The 27,568-nt window shown below is 59.9% G+C and overlaps 1 protein-coding gene across 1 annotated transcript in view; it reads left to right on the top strand.

Moving 5' to 3' along the window:
• Positions 1-27,568, top strand: part of SORCS2 (sortilin related VPS10 domain containing receptor 2) — a 458,467-nt gene that overhangs the window by 404,340 nt on the left and 26,559 nt on the right. The window contains exons 9-15 of the mRNA XM_040625236.1: positions 4,138-4,317; positions 8,835-8,981; positions 14,473-14,575; positions 17,946-18,022; positions 21,930-22,021; positions 22,759-22,866; positions 26,987-27,107. Coding sequence (XP_040481170.1) covers positions 4,138-4,317; positions 8,835-8,981; positions 14,473-14,575; positions 17,946-18,022; positions 21,930-22,021; positions 22,759-22,866; positions 26,987-27,107 — 828 coding nt within the window. The remainder of the gene's footprint in view (positions 1-4,137; positions 4,318-8,834; positions 8,982-14,472; positions 14,576-17,945; positions 18,023-21,929; positions 22,022-22,758; positions 22,867-26,986; positions 27,108-27,568) is intronic.

The following is a 27,568-nucleotide window of genomic DNA, read 5'->3' on the forward strand; positions in this document are numbered from 1 at the left end:
CTGTCCTCCTGATGCTCAGAGTTAACTAAAGGGAGCCACGAAGCAAGTCACGATAACAATGTACAAAGGAACAAAATAGAAATAACGAAGAAATCGATTGGGAACATAAAAAAGAACACAAAATAAATTCTGTAGCTAAAACGAACAATAATCAAAATGCAAGATTCACAAGGTGGATTGAAGAGCAGGTTTGAGCAGACAGGAGAAGGACTCAGAGAACCTGAAGGTGGGACCATTGACGTTATGGAGTCTGAGGGACAGAAAGCAAAAAGGACCGAAGAAAAGTGAGCACCATCCGAGGGGCCAGTGGGACACCAGCAAGTGAACCAACACATGCATTGTGGGCATCCCAGAAGGAGAGGAGAGAGAGGTGGGGGCAGGGGGATTATTTAAAGAAGCAATAGGGGGCTTCTGGGTGGCTCAGTCGGTTAAGCGTCCGACTCTTGACTTTGGCTCCGGTCACGATCTCATGGGTCGTAGGATTGAGCCCTGCGTCGGGCTCCGCGCTCAGGGCAGAGTCTGCTTCACTTTCCTTCTCCTTTTCCCTCTGCCCTTCCTCTCTCTCTCTCAAATAAACATAATCTTTCTTTTAAAAAAGCAGCAATGGCCCAAAGTCTCTGAAATTAGTGAAATACATGAATATAAATGTCTGAAAAAGCCCGATGAACTCCAAGTAGTGAAACACAGTGAGTTCCACACAAGCATTGTAATCAAACCACTGAAAGACGGAGAGAATCTTGAAAGCAGCAGGAGAAAAGCAGCTCGTCGTGTCTGAGGACCCTCAGTGAGGTAACCGGCAGATTTCCCGCAGGAGCCTCGGAGGCTGGAAGGCGGTGAGTTGCCATACGCACGGTGCTCACGGAATGTCATCAACACGCTGGTTCATTATCAGGCTGTTCCATGCGTTTTATGTACAAGTCTGCAGGGGAATTTCCCTCATCGTGCCTACTACAAGTGTTTCTACGCTTTCCAAAATCACTTCTTTAAAATGTGTTCACTGCAACTAGTGGGATATTACAGGTGTAAATACTGTTTCTACCTGCTTGCATCCTCGTTCCTCAAGGTAATGGTCATAAAACTCGTAGAGACTTCTCAATATCCGTTTTCCCCCTGTGTCTTTGCTTTAACATACCCCCCACTCTTACTGGTATTTGCTTCCCAGGCCAAGACCACATTTCCCAGCTCCCCTTGCAGGCGTTTCTAACATCTGGCAGACACATATGGAAGTGGAGGTCTCTCACATCTGGCCGGCACGTATGGAAGTGGAGTCGCCATGGGAGACTTCTCAAGGCCTCCTTTATTTTATTTTATTTTTTTTTTTTTAAAGATTTTATTTATTTATTTGACAGGGATAGAGACAGCCAGCAAGAGAGGGAACACAAGCAGGGGGAGTGGGAGAGGAAGAAGCAGGCTCATAGTGGAGGAGCCTGATGTGGGGCTCGATCCCATAACGCCGGGATCACACCCTGAGCCGAAGGCAGATGCTTAACCGCTGTGCCACCCAGGCGCCCCTCAAGGCCTCCTTTAAAGACAACCCTTTGTCTCCCTCTTCCCTTTGCTTGCAAGTCAACGTGGCTGCAGCTCTAAACATCGTCTTGAACCATGAGGACAAGGGCCATGCCATGGGGCAGCGGAATGATGACCCAGAAGGAGCCTCTGTTCCCGGTGGCTTAGTAGAGCTTCCGTGCCAGACTGTCCACCTTTAGACGTCTTTTACCTGTGGGAGGAAGGAGCTATCGTGTTTGAATCATTTTCTTCAGTTTCTGTTACTAGCAACCAAACCTAATTCTACCTGCTAACACATATTGGCAATGTTGGTATTCCCTTCCACGTATCTCTCCCGGCCATGCAAATATATATATATACAGACACATATCCACGTATCTACAAATACATATACAAACATCTGACTGTGTTTCGTGTCTTTTGTTTAAAACTGGAGTCGACGCACGTCTCTGTCTTCTAGTTTTCCTTTTTAGAGATAGGATAACATAAATTCAAATGTAAGCCAGCACTGCATGTTATTCCTCTCCTCTCTATTATCTATTATCATTATTCTCTAGTCAGCAAGGATTTTTGAAAGACCGTTCTCACTGTTGGTGCGCAGGAAGTGAAATGCACTCCCTCTAGCCCTGCTGGTGGGGAAAGAATGAACGCGAACTCTTGGCATGGTCATTCAACAACATAAGCAGAGCTCTAAACACGCTCATAGTCTCCCACGCAGCAATTTCCCTTAGACTTTATGTCCAGGACGTGATCTGAGAGGCAGAGACCTACGTCTAGGAACGTTCGTGACTGTTTTGCACGTAACGTTGGAGACGCTAGGGGCTCACCAGTGGGGAACGCATTCAAAGCAATGTGGTACGTCCACAAAGTGGAATAGCATGCACTCCTTAAAAATGGTGTCTATGCATAATTCTCGTGATGAAAGAACACGCTCCCCGTGTAATGTGAGAGAGCAGGCTGCAAACTGTGCGTGGAAAACACGTAGGAATCACGCTTGGGAAAAGGCCCAGAGGTAAACATTCTTAGATGTTGGAATTAATGCCGTAACGGTAAATGTTGGTTGCGTGCTGTGTGTGCGCACTTGTCTGAGCTGGGAACCGCAGCCTGGGCCTCTGGAGCTCCTTCCCTGCTGAGGCAGCAGAATGGCCAAGCCCCGACAGGCACAGTGCCGTTTGCTCTGTGGCCGAGAGCAGAGAAACGGGAGGGGAGGCGGGAGAGAAGAGCAGCGATAAGCTTGCTTCCCTGCCAGGTTCCACATGCATCCCTGGGACTCCCTACCACCCTCTGCTCCCCTGTCATGGATGCGAACTGCCAAACCCTGTGCCCCCGACCTCAACACTCTTTCCTGGTGACAAGCTTCTTGGTTCCAGTCATTTCTGTGTGTTGGATTTAAGTCATAGACAAAGGGCCCCAGCTCGTGCTGCCAGGGGCCCTCCCTGACTGGGAGGCACATGGTCGGAGCTTTACAATACCGCTCCCTCTTCTGCAAAGCTCCTTCTTTTGGCCGTCTAGTGCAGGGGCTGGGTGGGGAGGGCCGGTGGGAGCCATCAGCACTGCGTCCCACCCAGGCAGCCAGTGCTTCCCTCCACCGGAGGCCACACCCCACTGGACAGACTAGAGGCTTCGTTGTGTTATTAGAGAAACAAGCTTACCTGTCCATGCCTGGCCTAATGCCAGATGGGAGGACGTGGGGAGAAGCACCACGAGGTGCACCAGCACTGCGGGGGGGGGGCGGTGGAGGGGCCCACCTCTCCTCTGCAGGTGCTGGCTGGCCTGCCCTGGCCTCATGCGTCCCGCCTCAGCACCTGTATCTTGGAGGCTGTGTTGCCAGGAGGGCAATTAAAGCTTCAGGGTGGTGGAAGGGAAGTAACAGACGCTGCAGAGGAAAAGCTTGTTGATGCTTTGAAATGGGCCTGTTCACGGGCTCCCACGCAGCACTGGGCCCTGGCAGGGAGAGAAAATGAAAATGGAGCAAGGATGGCCCTGGGTTCCATTTCTTCCTTTTTACGTGATTGGGTTTTGTTCTGCTTCTGAATCATAAATCTGGAACCGAGTCTCGAGCCTCGAGAGGCCTGCCCAGTGACTTAATCCACCCCCGCCCCCCGCCGGGTATGTTCCAGGGACAGAGCCCGCCTGTGGCTCCCCACTGAGCCCTAGTGCCTGGTACAGTGCCTGGCACACAGTAGGTGCCTAATGAATGCATGCTGAGTGAAGGAACCAACAGGTGACTCGCCTGATCCTCAGGATGGGCCTGCAGGGGAGACCCGTCCCCTGCCTCCCAGAGGTGACCACGGGGGGTGCGTGGAGGAAGCAGTCCTCCACACACGCAGGGACAGACGGGCAGATGGTCTGACATGGGGCTGGGAGTAGGAGGGCCATACCTCCCACAACCCAGTATGAGGGCCGGAAGGTCACCCCCATGTTGGAGGTGGGAAAACGGGAGATCAAGGGACGTGTCCCCGGTCCCAAGGCTGAGGCAGGAGCAGGATGAAAATCTAGGTCAGCCTGACTCCCGGAGAGCCGTGACCAGCGCCCCTCGGCCTGAGCCCTGCCCCATCCCCCCCGGGGCGCAGTCTCCCACCCCCACCTCCCGCCCTCCGCTGACCCTGCGTTCTCCCGCCGTGTCCGCAGGACCTGCAGGTCATCAGCACGGACGAGAGCCAGGTGTTCGTGGCGGTGCAGGAGTGGTACCAGACCGACACCTACAACCTGTACCAGTCGGACTCGCACGGCGTGCGCTATGCGCTGGTGCTGGAGGACGTGCGCAGCTCCCGGCAGGCAGAGGAGAGCGTGCTCATTGACATCCTCGAGGTGAGGTGGGCGCCATGGAGAGATCGGGGGCCGCGCCCCCGCACGGTGCTAGGCGTCGGGTGTGGGGCCCGGCCTCACCCCGTCCTCGCTCTGTCCTCTCCGCCCTCCCCCCCATCCCTGGCGCTGTCTCTCGGGCCTGCGATATTTCGGGAAAGCGTCGCAGATCTGGGCTTTGCAGGCCGAGAGGGTCCTGTGCAGGTGCTGTCAGAGCAAGAGAGAAAAACTCGTCTTTCCGACCAAATTTCAGGTTTCATGCTGGAGTAGGGTTCTCTGTAACACAGATCTACTCTGGGAAGAAGGAGTCTTTGGGGAGTACTGGTTTGCTGAATTGGGGGTCCGTGCTAGCGGTCCTCCTCGTAGACGCGCTCGCAGGCCACCCTCTGTAGAGCTGTTCCCAGCTCACGCTCCGCCCAGAAGCGGGCATGGTGGGGTTTGGCCTGAGGGACAGAGGCGGCGGCTCCGAGCGACCCTGCCTCTCTGCCTCTCCCCCTGCGCTTTCCCTGGAGCCCTGCCTCAGTTGTGTCCCGCGGAAGCCCGCACTTGCTCTCCTTGGATATGAAGGCCCGATCAGAGGTTCGGAACCGGGTTCCCGGCTCCTAGGCCAGGTGCCCCCTGCACCATCTCGCTCTGTACTTGGATTCCATGGACATCCATGACACTGGGTCCCTCCTGCACTGGGCTCTCACGGTCACCTCCTCTCTTCCAGTCCACACCAGAGCCAGGGAGGGGCCGCTCGGCCCATTTCCAGGTCAGGGCCCTGCAGCTCAGAGAAGGTAAGCGACCTGCCTGCCCAGAGCCTGGAAACCAAGCAAGGAAACCAGAACCAGGCCAGGCCTGTCCGCCCCGAGCTTGGCTGTCTGTCACCCAGCGCCCCGGCTCCGTCCTTCACCCCCCGCCCGTGGCAGCATTGGCAAGTGCCCTAACCATAGTAAGTGCCGCGTGTCTATGGGGCGAGCAGAGCCCGGGGCAGACAGTGGGGTTCATCCATGTGAGAGACCCAGGGCTCCAGCTCTGGGTGCTGTTAACCAGCAGCAAGGAACCATTTTCCCCAAGAAAGTAATGGACGTAATCATTCGTTTACAACAAGAGCCCATTGGTCCGGGCTCACGTCCCCGCTGGAGGACCCAGAGGAACGCAGCCTTCGAGCCCTGCCGTTTGCTGGAGGTGGCCTCATCCTACCTGAGGCAGCCCCCCGCCCCGGGCCCTGACCTGCAGAACCTCCAGGGAGGCCACCGGGCCCGTCCCAGACCCGGCTCTACGACGTGTCGGCTCCTGCACCACACAGCGCTGGGGACAGGAAGCAGGGGACGGCGGCAGGGCAGCAGTGACCAGAACGAGGGGGCCGCACAGGGGGGCGCGTTCCGTGGCCCATTCTGTGCGCACATGTCTGTGGTGCTTGTACCACACCAGGCTCCGGGCCTCTCCCTAGCGACAGGGAGGAACAGACCACCCCTCACAGACCTGCCGGGCTCTGGGAGACCAGCTCCCACCAGTGGCTCCGATCCCGTGTGCCAGCGCCCAGGGGACACAGTGGGAGGCGATCGCCCAGCCCAGGGCGGGAGTCAGGGAGTGCTTCCTGGAGGAGGGGGTGCAGCCCGAGTCAAGGCAGAGCAGAGATTATCCAGCTGGGGAGCCAGGGAACGTCTGTGGACAAAGACCACGAAGTAAGAGGACACGAGGAAGCAGAGGCGGTTCACAGCGGCAAAGGTGCGGCCTGCTGCCTGCGGGCTGTCCTCACAGGGGACTCACTTCTCTGAAATCCGGCTCACGGGGGACATGGGTGGTAGCTACAGGCACAGCTCTGGAGCGGCACTGCCTGTGTTCAAATCCCAGTTCTGGTATGTGTTTACTATGTGACCTTGGGCAGGTGACTTCTCAGTGCCTCAGTTTCCCCGTTGAGAAGTGGCAGTAATGTCTTCGTCATAGGATAGCTGTGCAGTTTCAAGGACTTAGTCCTCCTCAGACGCAGAGACCAGCGTCTGGTGCCAAGTTAGTGCTCAGCGGGCTCCCCGCCGCTTACCCGGTTCCTGGAGACTTGAGCTAATGCGCAGGAAGGACCTGGCCCCATGTCCGGCTTGTGAGGTCCTCCACGTGAGCTGGTTATTGTCATGGTTATTGTTCCTCCGATGACGTGTCCAGAAAAACGCTTAGTCCCAGCCGTCCCAGCACGTACTGCCCCAGAAGGTCCGGGCTCTCAGGGGCCCCTGAGCTGGCTCCTCAGCGCGGGAGGCCCCGGCTTCAAGGCAGGACAGTAGCCCTCCCCTGAGTGCCTCTGTGCTGGAACCTGGGCTAGGAATGGGGTTCAGGGGACCCCAGGCTTGCCCCTGCCCCTGAAGAGCCCTGGCCACAGTTTGGGAGGCAGCCATTGTCATGGGCTGAGTGGGGACCCCCAAAATATATGGCCATGTCCGTCCCTGGACCCTGTGAGGGGACCTTATCTGGAAAAAGGGTCTTTGCAGCTGTCATTAAGTGAAGGACCATGAGATGAAACCACGGCAGATTGTCCAGCAGGGCCACAGATCCAATGACAAGTGTCCTTCGGGTTCAGAAGAGGAGACATGAGTACGGGAGGCGGCCACGTGAAGATGGGGGAGAGGTTGGAGAGATGCGGACACAAGCCCGGGCTCCTGGAGCCGCCAGAAGCTGGGAGAGATAAGAGAGGGTCCTCCCTGGGGACGTCCGGAGCGAGCGCAGCTCCATCTGCACCTCTGTTGGAGACCCCGGCCTCTAGACTGTGACGCGAGGTTTCTGGTTTGCCCCCGCTGGGGGTGCCTTGCTACAGCAGCCGCGGGCGCGAATACCGCCCCGAGGAGGGCCCGCGGGTGAGACGCTGGTGTTGGGAGCTTGCGCACCCCGGCTCAGACCACCTGGGGTGGGCACGGCCCGCACCTGCCACCTGCCAGCGCCGCCCCGAGGCCTCCGCGCTGTGGACTGCTGGGTGTGTTCCGGAGATCAGCGGGGTAAGAAGTAGCAATTGCGGAATTCAGCAAGTCCGCGCTGGGCAAATCCACACCCGACCTGCCCTCAGGATGTCGGGGAGCCCCCTCCAGCCAGGGCCGGGCCCCAGGGGAGCACGAGGCAGAGCGACGTCACCATGTGCGGGAGAAGGGGCCGCAGTCCTCCATGCCCTGGCCTGTCACCACAGGAGGACGAGCCCCAGCTTCATTGGCGGATCGGGCCTGGGCGCCCTTCCCACCCAGAGCGCATCCTGTGCAGACGTGCATGGCATGGGGCGATTAGGGTTGGCGGGGCCCGCTGTGATCACGAGGGGCCCTGAAAGGGGGGCAGACGAGGAGGGTCAGAGAGACACGTGTCATCACGGCTGGCAGGCCAGAGGGACGCCGCCCCACCGGCTCCAGAGGCAAAGCCGGGACCTCCAGAAGCTGGAAAAGGCCAGGACACGATTCTTGATTCTCACCTGGATCGTCCAAGACGAGCGGGCCCTGTGACCCCAGGGACACCGTGCGGGACTTCTGGTCTCCGGAACTATAACCATATTACTGTTATGGCAGCTGCTAGAAGTACGTCCACCCTCCACTCATCCATCTGTCCTTCTGTCGCCCATGCTGTCCCCAAGGGGGCACGTGGCGGGCCTGTGTGCTGAGCGTGGGGGAGCGCCGGCCCCTGGAGTTGGGGGAGCTCGTAGATGGCCCGCCACAGAGAAGGCGCTTGGGAACCATGCATCGTGACCTTGACCTAAGCAGATTCCTTGGCCTGGGACCTGGGGTAAATTCCGTGGCTCCTTGAGGCTCCGTTTCCTCGGGCTCACCTTGAGAAGTCGTGACATGCTATCCACGGGGGCGCAGACCCAGCCACAGGCGCATGGGAGGCCACACGGACGGGGCTCCATGGCTGCGGCCCGAGGCCTCCTGCGTGTGTCAGGAACTTGGGGGAGAGGCCGCCTCTGTGGGATCAGGACCCTGACCTGCAAGCATTTGCTGATATTTTGACCTTTCTTATGGGCCCACTCGGTAGCCGACTGTTGGCTGTGTGGGACACTGCATGGGCGCTTGGGAAACTCTGGGAAAGGGGACAAGGTAAACCTGCGCCCCTGGCCAGGGTGGGGTGGGGGTTCCTCACTACCTGGCATTTCCTTGCGGAGGGCTGAGCTGAGCGAGTTTGGGAGGGCCTGCAGCAATGGCCCAGGCTCTGTGGGTCCCGTGGAGGGAGGCCAGGGCTCAGGGGCTGTGGATGGGGAGCTCTGGGGTAGAGACAGGGCAACCGTGACACAGAGGCTGGGCAGAACCAGGGCTCTGCACACGTCTGATGGCCAGTGTCTGGGCCTGGGATGGCAGCTCTGTGTCACGCGAACACCCAGGGTTTGGGGGCCACAGTCGGGGATCCCTTGCCCCCCCAAGCTCCACTCACCTCCAGAGTGTACAGTCAGCCTCAGCTCTGGGCTCTTGCCAGGGTGAAGGCAGCCCTGTGGGCAGAGCTCTGAGCAAGCGGCTGGCACGCGGCGGCAGTCAGCGGGCTCCGGGCACGTGTTTACGACACGTCTTGGGTTGTTGTCCCAGGTCCGAGGGGTGAAAGGAGTCTTCCTGGCAAACCAGAAAACCAACGGGAAGGTAGTGACACTTATAACCTACAACAAGGGCCGCGACTGGGATCACCTGAGGCCGCCAAGCACAGACATGAATGGAAAACCCACCAACTGTGAGCCGGTAGGTGCCTCTCCCATCCCGACCTTCCCTGGGGCGGCTCAGGGAGGAACGTCTGAGAAAGGCCATCTGAGAGCCAGGGGCCACAGACGTCTCTGGACGCAGCAGAGAGGCTCCCGTGAAACCCCTTGCTTTATGGAAGGGTTACCGGGCGGTCAGAGAGGGAAAGTGCATCAGTCAGTGCGGCCACAAGGTTGCTACGTAACAAACCACCTCCAGCAATCCCGTGTTCTGCAGATCTGGGCTCAGCCGGGCACTCTGCTCATCTGGGTAGGGCTCGTCACAAATGTGGGGGTCTGCAAGATTTCAAAGGGGGTCTGCTCCTGTGTCCGGCCTGCTCCCCCTCCACCTGGGACCAGCGTGGGCTCCCTGTCGTGGTGATGGCCAAGGTGCAGGAGCCTCTGTTACACCTGCTAATCCATGGACCACGCAGAGGACCGGGAAGTGCGCCCTGCCTGCGTGTGTGGTGGGGGGACAGGGGTCAGCGGCCAGGCTGGGCCACAGCCCCAGTGTTCTGAGCTCCAGGCCGGTCCCACTGTTCCCAGGGGGCCTCTCACACGAACACCAGTGTAGACTGCCCCAGTCCGTTGACTGCCCTGGGGCAGGAGGCCGGGTGTCCCTCTGGCCCTTGCTTGGCCACTGGGAGGTGTGGGTGGCAGACAGGCCTGTGTCTGCGAGGATAGGAAGATGGAGCGCTACGGGGCCCTGGCTGGAGGCTGCTCAGCTCCCCGTGGACCGGCCTCTCCTTGCTCCACAGGGAGCTCACCACCAGCACCAGCACCAGAGCCTGGCCTTCCCCAGCAGGAGACCGCTCCGAGGGGGATGGAGGTGGGGTCCGGAGTTAGAGCTGCATAGAGCAAGCAGACAGGGCAGAGCACATCCCTTCCCATTTGGACTGACCCCCTTCCCATGCTGTCCTGTGTCCTTTTTCTTCGGCCAGCAAACTCCTATTGGCACCTGAAAACCTTGCCCAGATAGCCCCTCCACTGAGAAGCCTCTGCTGTGCACACCTGCTTCTCTGTTTTCCACTGGCCTTGACTATAAGTTCCTTGCAGGTAGGGACCGTGCCCTAGGGACGCCTGAGCCCATCCATCTCTCTGTCTTTCTCTACACAGAAAGGACGACAGTGTCTGTTTTACAGGGATATTCGTTCCACAAAGATATACAGGTAGCTAATATGTGTGGGGCGCTGCTCTGAGTGTTTGGAATACATCAGCACACCTAACCTTGCCCTCCTGGGATCCTGCTGGATCTCTCTGCAGGGCCTCTGAATATGGTAGGCCCCCGTTCCACCGGCCACGGTGTGGAAACGATCCACGCAGAATCTGTGCCTCCCTCTTCCTCAGGGACGCTGACCCCCAAGGGCCCCAGGGCAGCAGCCCCAGCCTGGCAGGGACGGCCCTTGCTCAGTGAGCCCAGGCCTGGGCTGCCCCTTCCCCCCCCCCCCGGGGCCTGTGCCCTGCCTCGGAGCAAGGCCCTCCCACCGAAACCAGCGGAGAGCGCGGAGAAGTAATTCCCCGCCACTTGTACAGTCTTCGGAGAACAGCAGTGCTGCGAAGGGCTCACTTGTGTATCATCATCAGCAAAGTTGAGCCATATTAATCTGTCAAAGCAAGTTTTTTCTAAGAATAGATTCTTGTCTGCAATTATGCAGCTCAGTGAGGAGATAACGTGCATGAGATTCATGTCCTCGCTTTAAAATAACACAAGTGGGAGCAGGCTGGTGGAGAGTGTGGCCCCAGCAGCCCGCAGAGAAACCGGTGACCTCCAGGCAAGAGAGAACAAGGTCCAGGCCTGGGTTTCTTGTCTGTGTCCTCCACTCGGCCGTGCATCCTCTGCACGAACAGAGGGTTCACTTCCCGCCAGAGGGGTTCCCTCTTATCGCAGAATACGGAAATGTATAAACAGGGAGAGAAGGTACAGCCGTCGCCGGGTCACCCAGAAATAACAGTAATCGGGCATTTTCCTGACAATCTTTTAGCTTCTGTGCAGTGAAAGAGTCATCTCGGGGACCCTGACACATGTGATGTGTCTTCTTTCCCTCCACTCTGGGTCACCAGCCCCTTTCTGGGCCACAGCCTGGCTCTCTGGGGCGGATTTCCTTCCAGGAACTGGGGACTCGCGACAGATGAGTGTCGGGATCAGACCTGTTCCAGGAGGATAAATCCTCTTTGGAAGTGGTTTGAATCTGTTTACGTTTTAATTCAGAATGAAAACCCATTCACTCTGCAGCCCTTCTCAGACCTGGGCTGCGTCAGGAAGGGGGTGCTGGGGGCTTGGCGCCCCCAGATCTGTCTCACCCTGTCCCCAGCCCTCCATCAGCTCAGTGCAGACGTGGCTGGGGGCGATCACAAGGCCTTGTGTCAGGCTATCAGACACCAGCAGACTAACCCCCAGCAGCTCCAGGACCGGCTGGAAGACACTTGTCAGCAGGCCCTCCGTGGCTCCGAAGGGGACCCCAGCTCTGCCTGCACCTGCCAGCGTCCTATGGGCCACAACTGACCACACAGAACCCTGAGGAGGTTCCACCTGTGGCCCAAACAAGTAGCTGGCAGCCGGGACCGCCCCCCAGCAGGCGGGGAGGGGGAGGCGGCCAGGCTCTACGAGGCAGGACGCTCTGTCGTGCTCTGCTCACCATGCACACAGTGACACCGTGTGCACAGCGCGTCAGGGGACATGGAAAGCCTGGTGGCAGCTCCGGGAGGTCATCCTGGGCGCGCAGGGTGCTGCAGGCCCCACCTGGCCCGCCAGGAAACCAGGGGCAGCGAAGCAGGGCTGTGCCACCTCCCGTCTCTGCCTTGTCCCTGGCGAGGCTCCTTTATCTTCTGACTTAGAGCCACCTTGGACCCCCGGGAACCGGTCCTGCCCACAGAGGTCATAGGAATCTCCCTGCCCGGTAGTGTCTGATCACTGGGTGGGGAGGGGGAGAGAACTGAACGGTCTCACCAAAGATACTCATTCACCAAATCTGCTTTTCAGTCGTAAGTCAGGAGAAAACCGGAACAGGCCAATTCTTACCCCATGGGTTTGCGGGGAGGCTTCGTCCTGTTGGATCCAAGGGCTCCAGGACTGGGCACGGGGCTCTCCACTGAGTCAGGGACTCTGTTCTCATCTGCAGCAGGGGCTCCTCTAACCCACACCCTCACCACGCCCCACCCCACGCCCCCACACCCGACACCCACCCACGACCCCACCCCATGACTCCCATCCCCCCATCTTCTGACACCACACCTCACAACCAGCCCCCCCACCCCCACGCCACACCCCCACCCCACGACACCACACCCCATGCCCCCCACCCCATGACCCCCCCACCCCACGCCCAGACACTCCATGACCCTCACCCCACACCCCTCCACCCCACACCCCACATCGCCCACTCCATGGCCCCCACCCAATGCCCAGCCACCCCCACACTCCCCACGACCCCCCCACACACCCCCCACACCCCATGCCCAACCCCCAGCTGGCACTGGTTGGCTTCCTATCTCCGCAGAGACTAGACCAGGCCCTGAGGCCGCCACCTAGTGCCCTCTGACCCAGGTCAATGTCTGTTTACAAAACAGTTTCACTTTTCCCTCAGCACCATCCCAAATGTGCTCTACGGGCCAGAAGAGAGACCGTGAGATATAAGAGGAGGGGCAGAGGCCTCCCGCAGGTAGACGTCAGCAGAAGGTAGAGCATGGTCCCGACAGTGGTGTGTGCGGGTCGCCCCCGCGCCCTAGGAGGCGTGCGCGGCAGCACCACGGCCTTCACAGCGCCGCGGGACACCGAGGCCTGGAGGTGCTCAGAAAGTGAGGGGTGCCTCCTGCGTTCAAAGCTGGCTCTCTGGGGGCTCGATGCCATGGTATTTCAAACTGGAGATTCTTCCAGGAAATAAAAAAGAGGGCAAAAGAAATTATTCCTTTTCTTATAAGGAAGCCATGAAGCAAAACCTTGTCTGGGGTGGGCTGGACCCCGACGTCTCTCCAAAGGCCGTGCTGGGTTAATTCAGTAATCCTGCGAAGTGGAGAAAGAAACAGAGACTCAGAGACGCTAAGCCCTTTTTCCAGAGTCACACAGTTTTCAGGGGCTACAAGGATTCAAAACCCAGCCCTTTCTATGGCCCCACATATTCCAGGCCTGGGGAGTTCCCAGACGGGGGCCTCCAGAAAGGCGGACAACTCTGGGGTCAAGAACCCAAGAACCCCTTTGAGGTCAGGTGTGTGGTGGGGTCTCTGGTGGCCCTCCTGCTCCCTTTCCTGTGTTATCAAGGTGGGCTCGGCCAGTCGGACCCCAGACCCCACCTCCCTGGCTTCAGGAGGGACGAGGGAAGAAGCAGGAGCTGGGGTGCTCTGTGCGGGCAGCCCCTGGGGCATGGCTGACAGGTCCCTGCCCCGTGCACCCTGAGGCACTGTGTAGAGACCTGGGGCCTGGTCCCATGGTTCTGTAGTCTGTCGTGGGGGTGCCAGAGGGTGTGGGCAAGATGGCGGCCTCGAGGCCCTGAAGTCTGGGGAGACTCAGGGAGGCCGCAGTCCACAGGACACGTCCTTCTCAGCTCATCTGTTCTCCCTGGACCCCCAGTCCCACCCGGGGGCGAGCTGGGGTGCAGGCTGCCAGGAGACAGGGAGGGTGAGGGGGTCTGTTCCTGCCAAGCCGCCAGACAGGAAACTGCTCCTGCCTCCTCCTTCTGGGAGGCTCCTGGCCCACTTTGGCTTGGAAGTACGTCCCCTGCCGGAGAGACACCCGCAGGCTCAGAGTGTGGACCCTGGACCCAGGCAGCCTGGGCTGTAGCCCCAGCCCTACCACTGCCCTTGGGCAGGTTGCTTAGATGTTCCCTGCCTCAGTTTCCCCACCAGTGACACAGGGATGGCGGCGGGGATGTGGAGAGCATCAGTGACGTCTAGTGCTTAGCTCAGCTCTGGCACAGAGGCTGCTGTCCGTCCATGTGAATCACCACTGAGATGATTATTACAACTGGTTTTCCTGCCCCTCCCACCAGGGCACCACCACCACCCCCACCCCCGCCAGCGCTGTCCTCGGGGCACACATGTTGCTTGCCAGTGGGCTCTTCACTGAAGGTGTGGGGCTGCTGGGGTGTCCTACAGCTGTTCCCTGGTGCCTGGGCTACCATGGCCACTGGGAGACCCCCGGGAAAGGTTCTGGATGGATGGACGGGCGGACAGATGTGGCTGCAGGCTGTGCAGGCCCCAGGAGTTACATTCCGTGACTGGGCACCACCCGTGGGAACGTCCACTGTATGCTGGGCGTGCTATCTCGTGCTGGGAGAACCCTCCCTTGGAGAAGCCCAACTGGCTTCATCCACAACCAGTCCCCCTGGACCCGATGACCTCCCCCCTGTGGTCAGCTCCAAAGCCTCCTTCCCGCCCTCCATCCCCTCCTCCGAGGTGCTCCTGGCCCTGCCTTCCCACCCAAAATGCCTCAGTCTTACCTTTCCTGGGAACATGTCTCCCACCCGAATGCTGACCTTGGCCCCCTTTCCCCCGCCCTGCAGCCGGACTGCCACCTGCATCTGCACCTACGATGGGCAGACAACCCCTACGTGTCGGGCACCGTGCACACCAAAGACACTGCCCCGGGCCTCATCATGGGCGCAGGTAGGAGGCTGCCATTGCTGCCTGCGGGGAGCTCCATCCTCAAGGGTAAAACTGGATGGCCATGGGCCTGGGGCCTTGCTGTGTCTGTTCGGGGGCAGGGGTGCAACGTCTCCAGGGAGCTCAGCAATCATGGCACACCCTGAGGGACAAATGCGTGGCCCAGAGTGACCACATGATACATGTTGCTGTGTGGGAAGATGGAGGGAGGGAGGGAGGGAGGGAGGGAGGGAGGGAGGGAGGGATGGATGGATGGATGGATGGATAGATGGATGGTTGGCCAACTGAACGATGGGACAGGGGTGAATGGTGAAGCACAGACGAAGGGATGGGTGGGTAGAAGAGTGGACAGTGGGATGGCCAGATGGAGGGACGGATCACAGAATGGTGAATGGATCAAACAAAGGATAGGTGGATGGATGGATGGATGGATGGATGGATGGATGGATGGATGGGAGAATGATTTGAGTCATGGCTGATAGGAATTGATTCCCGAAGAAGGCTCTAGTTTAGTCAAGGAGAGAGACACATACAACTAACATGAGGAAAAAAAAAAAATCAAAGCAAAGTCATGCCCGTGGCTGTCAACGTGGTTAAACTAGAGCCTTCTTTGGGGGTGAGTACATGTGCGTGGATGGGACACGAGCTAAAATAAGGTTTATTTGACGTGGGAGAATCTTTCAAAATTAAAAGCATGTGTTTTGAAAGCGCATTGCCAGGCAGCGGCTGGCATCGTACTTTCCTTGTCGTGTTCAGGGTTACGGGCCGTCCTGCACCCAGCGCTGTGACAGCCCCCCAGCCCCCGCCTGTTCCCGCTGCCTCAGTGCGGGTAGGAGCCCTCAGGCCACTGATGGGAGGAAAGGGAGGACGAGCCATCGTGGCCGGGCCTTTCCTCCATCCAGGCGCTGAGCTCCTAATCACTGCACCAGCCCCGAGAGCTTTACCCCCGTCTTCACAGGAGAGCAGGCGGGAGCTCGGGGAGGGGGATTACCTGCCGCACCTGCAAGGTGTCACTCAGGAAGCCCGAAACCCAACCCAGCCTCCTGGGGGAGGGGACACCCACAGGGCGCTCCTGCCTCTCAGCCCCTCAAAGGCACTGTCCTGATGGGCTGAATCCCCAGATTCTTGACCAAAATACCAAAGGCATGGGCTTCAATGTTTCTGTGGCCCAAAGACCTCACAGAGCCAGGATGAGCTTGCTGTCCGCCCGAGCACGCCGCGTGGATCTGGAGATGCGCCACGCACAGCATCAGTCTCACGGAGACCGCGGAGCCCAGCCGACCCCCGGGCCTGCAGAGAGAGGGCGTGCCCACGGCAGCCTCCCTGCCTCTCCCTTAGTCACGTCCCCTGGGCCTCAGTTTCCCCACCTGTAAAATGAGGGCACCGCCTCCGTGTTTCTCAGGCCCTTCTGCTCTGACAGCCTGGGGACACATTCTGTGACTTTCCCTTTATTTTCCCCAGTGCCTGTCGGGTGACTGGCAGCCTGACAGCTCTGGTAGACAGAGCAAGGAAAACAGATAGCGTCCCTTAGAAGACAGACGTCTGCGCCGCGAGATCACAGACAGGGAGCTCGCCTGCCGCGTCTTGCTGACACCGCAGCAGTCGCCGCGCGTCTCCGCGTGCTGTGCGTGCTCCCAGCGTGTCTGCTGGCGTCTGCAATGCTGCGGAGATAAAGGCGGCCCTCCCTCCTTCCTGCCCCAGTCATTCCTTTCATTCATTCAAGTCGCTCCTTTCATGCATTCACGGCCATCTCTCAGCACCGTGTGTTTGCCGGGCGGGGAGAAGGGACCCCGTCCAGCACCTGCCCCTCCGTGCCTCCCTCCGCTGCGCCTTCTCACCTCCATGCCAGTAACTGGCCGTTCCCTCCACCTGGCCTGCCCTTTCCTTCTCCCTTGGCCAGCGTGCACTTGTCTCTCCAGGAGCAGCTTGGAGGTCACTCCCTGCGGGAGTCTTCTCTTGATGGCCTTCCTTCTCAGGCCCATCAGCTGTCCCCTGTCTGCTCTCACGATTCCTTGAACTTCCAGATAATCTGGCTCTGTGTGCAGTGGCATGGCACACTTCTTCCCCAGCTGGCTCGAGAGCTCTCTGGGAGCCCGGGCTGTGGTTTATTCTGCTCAGACCCCCCCCCCCCCGCCACGGCTCACACAGGGGCTGGACAGAGCTGGTGTTCAGCATTTGCTGTTGAGTAAGGGCAGGAATGGGCGAGTGGGTGGGATTGATGAAGAAGAGAAATGTGGGGATGGAGGGGTGATAGGTGGGTGGATGGACGCATAAACTAATGAGGGATGCATCGATGGATGATGGATGGATGGAGAGATGGGTGGATGGATGGATACATGGATGGACACACTGGTGCTTGGTTGGACCTCAACAAAGATGACAGGCACACAAACCGTCTGCCACTCTGCTTAGAACTCACATTTACTCACCTATTTGAGGACAGTCCATATCCTTTGGAATTTGCCAAAAACATCTGACCTTGACTCTGGGTAAGATACTCCTGAGACTGCCCCATAAATAATGCTGCAAATGGCCAGTGATGTACCTGTCACCCAGGGCAGGGGCCTCTGGGGCTCTAGGCTAGAGTCCAGAAGGGCTTCAGGGTCCTCATCTGTAGGCTGGGGTTGGCTTGGACTCCGAGCTGGGCGTCTTCCCAGTCTGGCACCACCCCAGGATTTAAGTCTGAGTCTAGAGAGTGGCCTTGAGGGTTGTGACCCATCAGGCAGCCTGGTGCTGGGCTTAAGTGAACCACATAAGGACCTCCTGGCTATCCAGGTGGTTTGGTGCCCACCCGCCTTACATTCCTCCCAGCACCCCCTGAACACATTCAATGAGCGCCTGCTGGGTGCTTAGCCTGCCTCTCCCCTGTACTTCCCGTGCTGCCCTGGACCTCCGGTCTCCCCTGCCCCAACTCGGGGAGCTGGCTCCAAATGGAAACCCAGCCGTATCCTGCCCCAGTGTAAAGCCTGTCAGGGGCCGCCACGTCCCCACACCAGCCCACCTGGCGCATGTCCTCTCCCCCAGTCCCTGATCGGCCCTCCATGGTTGTTCTCAAACCGTTCATTCCCGTGGACCCCTCAAGCGCCGGCCCCTGCCAGCATCCTGGCCCTCTGGAACTGCCTGACACTGGCTTTCCCTGGGCAACGTGAATCCTCTCCCACACAGACTGGGCCCCAGAGCCCCAGCCCCATGGTTCCATAGGCCGGTCAGTACATGGACAATGCGGGGGGGCATGCGCATGGGCGGCTCTGGCGTGGGGGACACAGACCTAGGGCCCACGTGACTCATGTGGCCATTTGTCTGGGCACAGACCTCGGTAAGGCCACAAGCTGGCTGATCCTAAGAGCCACCCTGCCCTGTTCTTCCCGACCAGGTAACCTGGGCTCACAGCTGGTGGAGTATAAAGAAGAAATGTACATCACGTCAGACTGCGGCCATACCTGGCGGCAGGTAAGGAGGCTGGGGACCTGGCGCCCGCCCACACCCATTCTGCCGAGACTCCTCGCTGCTGCGTCGATTCTGTGGTGCCCTCCCCTCCCAGACGCGTCCCGAGACCCAGGTGGTCACCCTGCAGCCAGCCCGCCTGGCTGGACACGGAGCTCCCTGCAGCAGGTGTTCGTGCCTCTGGCACAAGCCATTGCTGGGGAGTTAGAGATCTGACACACACCTTCTCCCGCTCAGACCCGTGGCGTGGGGGTCTAAGCAATGGGAGTAAATGCCCGGGCCGGGGCTGGAGGTGCTGTCCCTGCAGGAAGCCACATGGGGCCTTGGAGGCTGGGGCTGAGCTCTTCTGGGAGCCCAGAGGCCAGGAGACGGGGACCACGGGTGATGCCCAGGTTCCCAGCAGGGGCAGCTGTTGGGAGGGAGGGCAGAGACGTGGGAAGAGAAGGAGAACACGGGGGAGGGGCCGGCTCGGGGGAGCCTTGCTGAGTCTGGGTTGGGGGGGCCTGGGAGGCGTCCAGGGGAGATGATTCGAGGTCGCAGTGGGGCCCAAGAAGAGAAAGAAAGCAGGGAAGAGTTTCTGTAGGAGATGGTTGGACGTGCCAGGGTTCCTCTGTGCTGGGCCCACGTGGAGCTGACGTTCCCGGTTGCGGGCCCGGTGTCCCCAGGCAGGGGTCCCTGGGCAGTGGTCGCGGGAGCAGGCCCAGGCTCTGCCCCGCCCTGGAGTGACAGTCCCTGCTTTTACACTTCAGAAAATGCACTAACCTTTGGTGTGCATCTCCCCTTCCAGGTCGGGAGCTCTGCCTCGGGGCAGGTTATACTTGCCCGAGGACCCACTTGCAGCCCCTCCCCCAGCTCACGCTCTGGACAAATACGTTAGCCCTGAAGGCACCCTGTTTACCCACAGCCTGGGTGTAAGGCCCTGACATTTTTAATAATATGCAAGAAACAAGGAATTTTGAAAAGGGCAAAAGAGACTTACTATGTTAGAATGTGTCTATTTCACTAAAACCCGTGAAACATGCCTTAACTTCCCGAAAGGTCACCATCTGTCCATTTATTAAAGGGACGTGCCCCCCATTAGATTAAGTAGGCCAGGGTGAAACAGACGAAGTGTTCTAATTTTCTAGAAACCGACCGTAAGATATTCACAGAGGCCCCTGTTGTCCAGCAATTTGCTGGGCTTCCACACTTGGGAATGTCGGCAGTGGCTGGGGGAGTATTGGTGCCCTTGCGGAGCGGGGGCCTGGCCTCGGTGGGGAGGCAGTGGGGGTGCCGGAGCCGGGGCAGGAGACGAGGGGCCCTGCGTGCCTATGTGGGAGGAGGAGAGGCGCTCCACGGGGTTTGGACTGGGGGGGAAGTGGAGGGGGCAGAGGACAGGCTGGGACAGTCACCCAAGGCAGGGCTGTCTACAGAGCGCAGGCAGATTGTCAAGGATGGAATCACGTGTCTGAGGGGCGAGCTCTCGGAATACGAATTACCGAGCATGTCTGCTGCTTAATGGACGTAACCTTTTAAAAACATGAGTTTCCTAAGATAATAAAAAAAACAAACCAGTAAACATTTAAGGAGTCCCCTTGGAGCCTGGGGTGTGGGGAGGCGGTAGGGGGGAGATGGGAGGGGGAGGCCACCTGCCTCTGGGCCCTGCTGCCTGGGGGCTGATCAAGCCACAGAAGGACCCCGTTGGTGGGGGTCAGACCCCGGCGTCCCCGCTTGCAGCGTCCCAGGCTAATGGGAGTAGAGTCGCTCTGGGGGTGCCCTGCGGTGGCCGGGAGGCACCCCATCTTTGGGATGATGGTCAGTGCCCCCATCTGTCCTCCGGGGAGCAGCCCCCAGCCTCGTGAGCACACACAGCTGCACCGGCAGGCGGGAGGCACGGGCCCGGGGTGGACGCACTCTTGCTCTGGGATGACCGGGCTCTGAGAACCCACACCCACCGCTCCATGGCCTGATCACCCCGGAAGGTGGAGTAGGCCCCCAGAGGGGCAGCAATGAGAGTCCCCACGGTGCAGGCAGGGGCGTCTGCAAGTTCAAAGGAAGAGAACCAGCGCCCACGGGGAGACAGATGTGTTTGCTGCGAGGCGCCCCCAGCACAGCACGAGGACCCAGCGTGGTTCAGCCACCGTGCCCGGCAGCCCAGGGGTCCCGGATAGGAGGCTAGCTTCTCCTTGAATATTTCCTGGGACAGGGAGCTCCCTCTTTCCTGGAGGAGAAGCCCGGCTGCTTGGGAATTCATTTTCCTTGGGTGGGCCTCTGCCCTTCTGGTGTGTCGGCCCCCCAGCACCCCGGGATTCCTGGACCCCGACTTTCATCTCTCCCTCTGGACTCCAGCACCAAACAGAGAGGACCTGGAGCACTGGGTCTGTTGGCTGAGTGAACAGTTGGGGAGGAAAATTATGAACCTTTCTTCCCCACAGTGTCCTAAAATCTGCAGACTGTCACCTCCCTCATCCAGGAAACTCTACCTCTGTTCATGTAGCCTCCAGAGCAGATGGGTCCCCGAGTCTGGGGAGTGAGGACTGCAGGGGCATATCTGGGGAGCACCCAAGTTAGTGCTGTGAGCCCCCACTCCAACCTGCAGCCTCATCACAGCCAAAACACAGCCCGTCCTCCCCCTGGGTGTGTCCTGCTCATGGAGTCAGGCGGCTCATGGAGTCAGGCGGCCCATGGACGAAGAGTCAAGGTGGAAGGATGGGGGCTGGGTCTGAGACTGGGGTCTACCCTGGCTCTGCCAGTTGCCAGCTACAGGGCCTTGGACAAGTCACTGTGTGTCTCTGAACCTCTCTTTGGAAAATGCGAAGAGAACGTCTGAGCGTGGTTGCCATTAACAGGACCCTGTGCATGAGGCAGAGGCCACCATGCCGACCACCCAGCCCCTTCCTCCTTGTCCCCTCCAGCGCCCCACCTGCCGACATGTTTGAAAACACAGTTCACAGATTTCCAGACCCCGATCTGGGATCTCCTGGAGAAGCTGGCTCTTGGAGCCTGGCCCTGCACCTGGCCCACCCACCCGTGCACGGTGCCTGCGGGTGTCCTGCAGGGGCTCAGCCATGCTTGGTCCTCTGGCTTCCCCTTCCCTGGGTGGAGACCCGAGCTCACTGTTTAGCTCTCTGTGCTCACGGACGATCTGGGGGAGGCACCCTGCGTCCTGGCATGACTTAGGAATCATCGCGGGCGGGCTCTGCTGCCTGCCCGCTGCGAGGCCCTGGCATATGCCACCCCACCCCAGCCTTGGCTTCCTCATCTGTAAATGGGACCTGATCCCAGGGCCACCAGAGCCGTCTCCTCCTGTGCGAGCCCCGTCCTGTCCGGGCCGTACGAGCTTTTGTCACCTGGAGACTTAGTGGTGATTCATTCATTCACTCCCTTACTCATTCATTCACTCATCCCCACACATGCTCCCTGAGCATGGGCACCCTCAGCTCTGAGCTGAGCCACACTGGGCCACAAAGAGGACTCAGAGGCAGGCCCTGCCTGGAGGAAACAATGACAAAGAGGTCTCAGAGCCATTCTCCACCCAGCCTGGCTTCAGGGAGGGCTTCCTGGAGGAGGCGGCATATCTGCTAGGTATTACTGTCAAATAGAGGTTTTCTGACTTCCGTGATTTCTTTCTCACCTTGACGTCGTCCGCAGTATTGGTGTGTGAGCTTTTCCTGTGCGGGGGGCTGCCTGCGGCGTTTATTCACAACCTTCTCACGTCAGTGGTCTACAAACTGCCATGCTCATTCAATCAGCCCACGTGCTCTGAGTCTGGGTGGCGGGGGAGAGCATGGGGAGGGCCTGGGGGACACGGGGAGCCCTCAGGCTGGCCCTATCTCAGGGAGCTGGCCTCTGCTGGTGGCCCCGAGCCTGTGTGTTGACAGTTCTTCCCCCAGAGAGTGACCTGCCCTCAGAGTGTCACCCGCCCCCTCTGCAGGTGTTCGAGGAAGAGCACCACGTCCTCTACCTGGACCACGGCGGCGTGATCGCAGCTATCAAGGACACCTCCATCCCCTTGAAGATCCTCAAGTAACGTCATGGAGCCCAGCACAGGGTGGGGGTGGGGCGGGGGGGAGCTGCTCCACCTGCGAGCTGCTCCGGGCCAGGCACGGGGACGCAGGGAATCAGGGCATAACAGCACAGCATGGGCAGGGGGCTGGAGGGAGGGCTTCCCAGAGGAGGCGACATTCAAGCATGAACAAGAGTTAGTCAAGTGGAGGAGGTAGGGCCAGGCAAGGAAGCCAGCAGCATGTGCCCAGGTGAGAGCGTGTTTGATCCGCTTCACACGTCTGAAGGGTGGTTGTGGGGAAGTGAGGGCAGGCGTGAACTCTGGACTCAGAAGGCAGAGCTGGGGGAGCTGCCAGAAAGCCACTATCACTTTAGTCTGAGAGAGCTTTATGCACTGCAAGCTGGTGACACCGTGATACGATGCACTGGGAGGCAGGAAGCTTCTGTCCGTGGCCTGGCAACCCCTGGGCTGGGCTCAGGCATTGGGTGGGGCTGAGCTGGATGTTGCAAGGCCCAGATAACTGCAATCCGGGGGCTTTGCAGTCCCCAGACAGCACGCCCGGAACTCCTTGGCTGTAGTGGTGCTAAGGAGATGGGAAGGCCGCTTGGCATCGGCGGGGGGCTGCTGCGGCCTCCCAGCCCCCTCAGCTGGGCAGCGCCGGCCCCGGCTCGGGCAGGGCTGGATTTAGGAGGGCAGCGGGTCCGGGATATGGGCCGTGCTCCCGCCTGCCTACGGTGGTGACGCCCCTTCTCGGCAGGTTCAGCGTGGACGAGGGCGTCACCTGGAGCACGCACAACTTCACCAGCACGTCCGTGTTTGTGGACGGGCTGCTGAGTGAGCCGGGGGACGAGACGCTGGTCATGACGTGAGTGCCCATGGGAGGAGCGCGGGCAGGTGGCCTTGCTGCTCCGAGCGCGCTCAGCACTGCCTCCTCGCCTCCCTCCCCGTCCTCCTCACGCCCCTCTCCAACCTCATGCCTGCCTCCTCGTGTCTTCTGTCCACTGTCCCCTGTCTCCCCCGGGGATGTCCATCACCTGCCCGGGATCGCCTCCGAGCGAGCCCTCCGAGCTCTCATCATCATCACCGTTATACGATGAGCTCCTGGCGCCTGGAAGGGCTCCCAGGCCCGCTGCACAGGGAGGGCCCATGCGGGCGGAGCCAGGCTGTGGCCCGGGGCAGGCTGGGCTCTGAGGCTGCAGCCCTGGGCCCCTGAGGCCAAGACCTTTGGCCAACCTGCAGGGGGGCCAGGCTTCACTCCGGGCCAAACGCTGCCCTGGGCGCAGTGAGGGGAGGGCATCCCTGTTCGGATCTGAGGGACGGGAGTTGAAACGGTGCACAGGGCTTGACTGCGCTCGCCGCCCCTCCGACACCAGGGAAAGGGGTCCAGCTGTGGAAGCCTCCTTCCCGGGTGATCTGCCCTCCGAGGGGCTTGTTCAGGGCGGGCCCCGAGACTCTGCATTTCTAACCGCTCCCCGGATTCTCTGTATGCCTGGCCACGCGTGGTGCAACTTGCCTTTTGCGATGATGCCTGTACTGGGGAGACCAGGTTCCCCAAAATGTACATCTACCCAGAACCCGTGACTTTAATTGGAAGCAGGGTCTTTGCAGATGTGATCCATCAGGATGAGGTCACGCTGCCGTGGGGGGGGCCCTAATCCAACGTCCTTATAAGAAGGGGAGGGATGCAGACAGCACACGGGGAGAGAGTGACCCGAGGTGGAAACTGGGGCGGGGGCCGTCAGATTTGGTTCAGCTTAGTGACCCCCCCCGGGGGGGCCTTCCCTGCCTCTGCCCTCCCTGCTTCTTCAGCAATGTGACCGCTCGGACAAGGGCTCCGGGGACGCCTTGCTAAGCTCCTGCTGTGTGTTATGGGTCCATTTTTATATGTCATCTCGTTTTGTCCTCGTAAGAAATGTCCACAAAAGGACGTGTTGCCCCCCTTCCAGAGGTGCTAAAATCTCAATGGTTCTGCACCGAGGGAGTGGTGGGCAAGGGGCTGCTGTCACCTCAGTTCTGCGTGGTCCCGGGAGCCGGAGAGGGAGGGGACCCCGTGATGCCGTCCTAGAGACCCTGGCTGGGGCACTTCCCCTGGACACCCAGTCCCTGCTGTCCCCCTGCCCGGGGACGTGTTACGTCCTGAATGGCTCCACGTATCTGTGCGTCCCTCATGCTGTCACAGGCTCGGGTCTGGGATAGGAGGACCGTTTCCTTCTGGGGCCGCAGCAGGGTGTCAGCCTCTGTGGGCAGGGGAGGGAGGACCCCGCACTGGGGTCTGAGGCAGGGCTCTCTGTCTGGGGGGTGGCGTGCAGGCTACTGTCCGCCGCGTAGAAACGCCAGCACCGAGGGCGGCGAGCCTGCCAGTCTGGAGGCCTCAGCTTCCCCAGCTGAGAAATGGGTACACTTTCTACCCCAGAGCATTGGGCGAGCGTGTCACAGCCCCAGGGCTGAGTTTGGCCCCAGAAACAGTCTGATTTTCATCTCTCAGCAGCAGACAGGGCATTCGATCCCCAGAACGCCAATGGCCAAATTCACAGGCAGGTGCCACAAACTTTTAAGGTTTTAAAGGAGGACAGTTCCTCCTTCACGGAGCGGAGTCTTCGCACAGGGAGATTTCCATCCACACTGGGATTTCCAAGTCCCAGCTGGCGCGGGAGCCAGTCACACGGCACAAGAGGGAACACACGGGCACCTTAGAGCGAGACGCGGATGTCTCTGGGCCGCGGGCGCGTCCTCCCTGGCACCCGGCATGTCCTTTCCCGCTCCTTCCCTCTGCTCCTTCCTCTCTCCCTCTCTGTGTCTCTCTCTCCCTCTCTGTGTCTCTTTCTCCCTCTCCGTGTCTCTGTCTGTCTCTGTCTCTCTCTTGCTATCCTGTTTCCTGCAGTTGCGAACTTTTTCTCAGGTGATTTTTTAATCCAAATCTACCCGAAGGTGATGGCCCAGCTGACCGCTGCCCCCTTTCGGGACGTGACCCCAGGCTGTCTCACCGTTGCCCGCCCTTCCCTCCCACTCCTCGCCCAGGGTCGGGGGGCTGTTTACAGGGCGGGAGCTCCTGGTCCACCCTGCCCCTCCTGGCCCCTTCTCTCCTGTCAGCTCTGAGGTGATCCGCGGGCTGCCTCTGACAGGTTCTTCCTAAAACTCAGAATGAGCCAGGTGACCGGTATGTCCGCGTTCTAGGCTTTAGGAAGCCTGGCGGGATTATTCAGAGCCACCCAACCAGCCTCCCGTGGCTCCAGGCAGGAGCGAGTCAGTGTGTGTCCAGCGCACACCTGCTGTTCTCAGGATAACGTGGTTTCCGGGAGGGGGGCGGGCCTGCTCTGCGTGGGGCCCGTAAGTTCTCCCTGAAGAACCGCCCTATCGAGAGAAGACCCTCACACTCTGTGTCTGTAACCAACCTAGAGGCTTCGTCTGGGAGGCAGGAGACAAGGCTGACCACAGGGGAAGGTCCAGGCTGAGACAGAGGGAGGCTCAGGGGCCCCGAGGACCGGAGGAGGTCCGTGGCCAGCCTGCAAGAGGCGGGGGATTTCATCTGCAAAATCAAGCTAACAGGGTCTATGTCGTGGGACTGTTTGGGGAGCGAGGGATTGTTGCGTGTGCAAAGCCCCTACTGTGTGCTGGCACCCACAGAAACCACTGCTAAGCCGCCATCAGTCCTGCAAGGCCAGAGCTATCGTCCCCCTTTTAGAGCCAAGGAAACTGGGGTACCCAGAGGGAGTGAAGCTGCCCAAGGTCACAGACATAGGAAACAGGGCATCAGCCAGGCTTGCCAGGCTCAGAGCTGCTGTGCGGAAGCAGAGCTCCTCAGACATCAGCCTCAGACATTCAGAGCCAGCCATCGTGTCCCCAAGAAAACACTCAAGATCCTTCTCACCTACCACCTAGAATGGGGTTAGGGTCCTTTCAGATCATGATTGCCCTTCCCCAAGTATCCTGTCCCTTTCAACATGCTTGGAAGGGGGTCACGTACACAGGGTGTATCACCTCCCCCACCCAGATGCTCAGCCTCTGGCGATATGTCCCGAATGCTGCAGGTTGGACTAGGGAAAGACCAAGGAAGTGCAGGCTGGGCCCCTCTTCTGTGGTGGTCTTTGGAGCCCCTGAAATAGCGGTGCTTCAAGAGAGGGAGAGATCTGGGTACATGGTAGGTGCTCAGCAACTGACTGCTGCTGGCTGAGGGAGAGGAAATGGCCCAAACAAGCTGTGTGACCTGGGGCAAGTTACCCAACCTCTCTGGGCCTCAGTCTTCCTTTCTGTAAAATAGGGGTGGACTTGTCTCACGAGGCTGTGGTGGGGATTAGACCAGACAGTGTAGATGGAGCCCCCAGCACATCATGGGTGCCCCGTACATGGCTGGCCTTTCACGAGCACCCGTGGTGCTCCATTCCCCTGCTTCCTCCACTCGCCAGGGCTGGGGCCACAGGGTGAGCTGGAGGTGAGCACGAGCTGAGGCCTTTCCCACCCTGCCCTGCGAACCAATATGATGACTCCTTACTTCTCCTCGGATTGCTGGTTGTGCCTGGAAAAACAGCCCGTGGCCCAGCTCTGCGGGTCAGGGCCCGGCACAGTGAGGCTGGCCTGGGTGTCCACGGCACAGGTCCCGGGGGCAGTGATGCTGACAGAGGGGAGAAGCACCCCGCAGCCAGCTGACCCCTGTCATTTTGCAGGACAGAAGCAGGGACAGTGGCAGCTGGGGGGCCTGGGCTCCTGACACGACTGTGCCCACTTCCTCATCCACTGAGGGGGGCCGTGGGGGGTGACCCCACCCGTGCCATCCGTGAGCTGCAGACAGTGTGCGATCATTGTGGGGACACCACGGCCAGGACCACATGCCTGCAGCCGGCTGGGCCCGGTGCGGGGGGCCGGGACTCTAGCCCTGAGCGCGGTCGCTGGGCCCGTGAGCAGGGGTGCTGAGGCCCCGAGGGGAAGTGGTTCGCGCCCTGACGTGGGCAGGCTAAGGTAATTCCCCTTCTGTCCTCGTCCCTCCCCAGCGTCTTTGGCCACATCAGCTTCCGCTCCGACTGGGAGCTGGTCAAGGTGGACTTCCGGCCCTCGTTCTCCAGGCAGTGCAGCGAGGAGGACTACGGCTCCTGGGACCTCACCGACCTGAAGGTGGGCCGGGGCACAGAGCAGGGCGGGCAGGGCAGCCTCCTCTGCTGTGCATCCCCCGTCCCGTGCAGCACAGGAGCCTCACCTCCAGCAGGGCTTCCCAGAGCCCCGGGGGCCTGAGACATCCGGTCCTCCTGCTGGATTTTCTGGCCCCTCCTTGGGGCCTGAACCGCTCTGGGTTTGGGTCTGCCGCCACGCTCAGGGGCACAGGGCCGCAGGCCCTGACCCCACTGTGCGGTCCCGTGTATTTGGGGTCCAGGGCTTGTGACAGGGTAGGCGGGTAGCACGGAGCCTGCGTCATAGGGGCAGCCCTGCCCCGTAACCTCAAACACATAGATGTTTCTAGAACAAAAGGCAGAATAGTTACACGCTGAGGACCTGCTGTGTGTCCACATGCGTCCCATGGGCCGTGGCTCCTCCAAGCTCCTGCACGGGGCGTCCGCCCTGAGGACGAGGAGAAACAT

This window comes from Ursus maritimus, unplaced genomic scaffold, assembly GCF_017311325.1.
Source record: "Ursus maritimus isolate PB19 unplaced genomic scaffold, ASM1731132v1 scaffold_8, whole genome shotgun sequence".
Taxonomy (NCBI): Eukaryota; Metazoa; Chordata; class Mammalia; order Carnivora; family Ursidae; genus Ursus; species Ursus maritimus.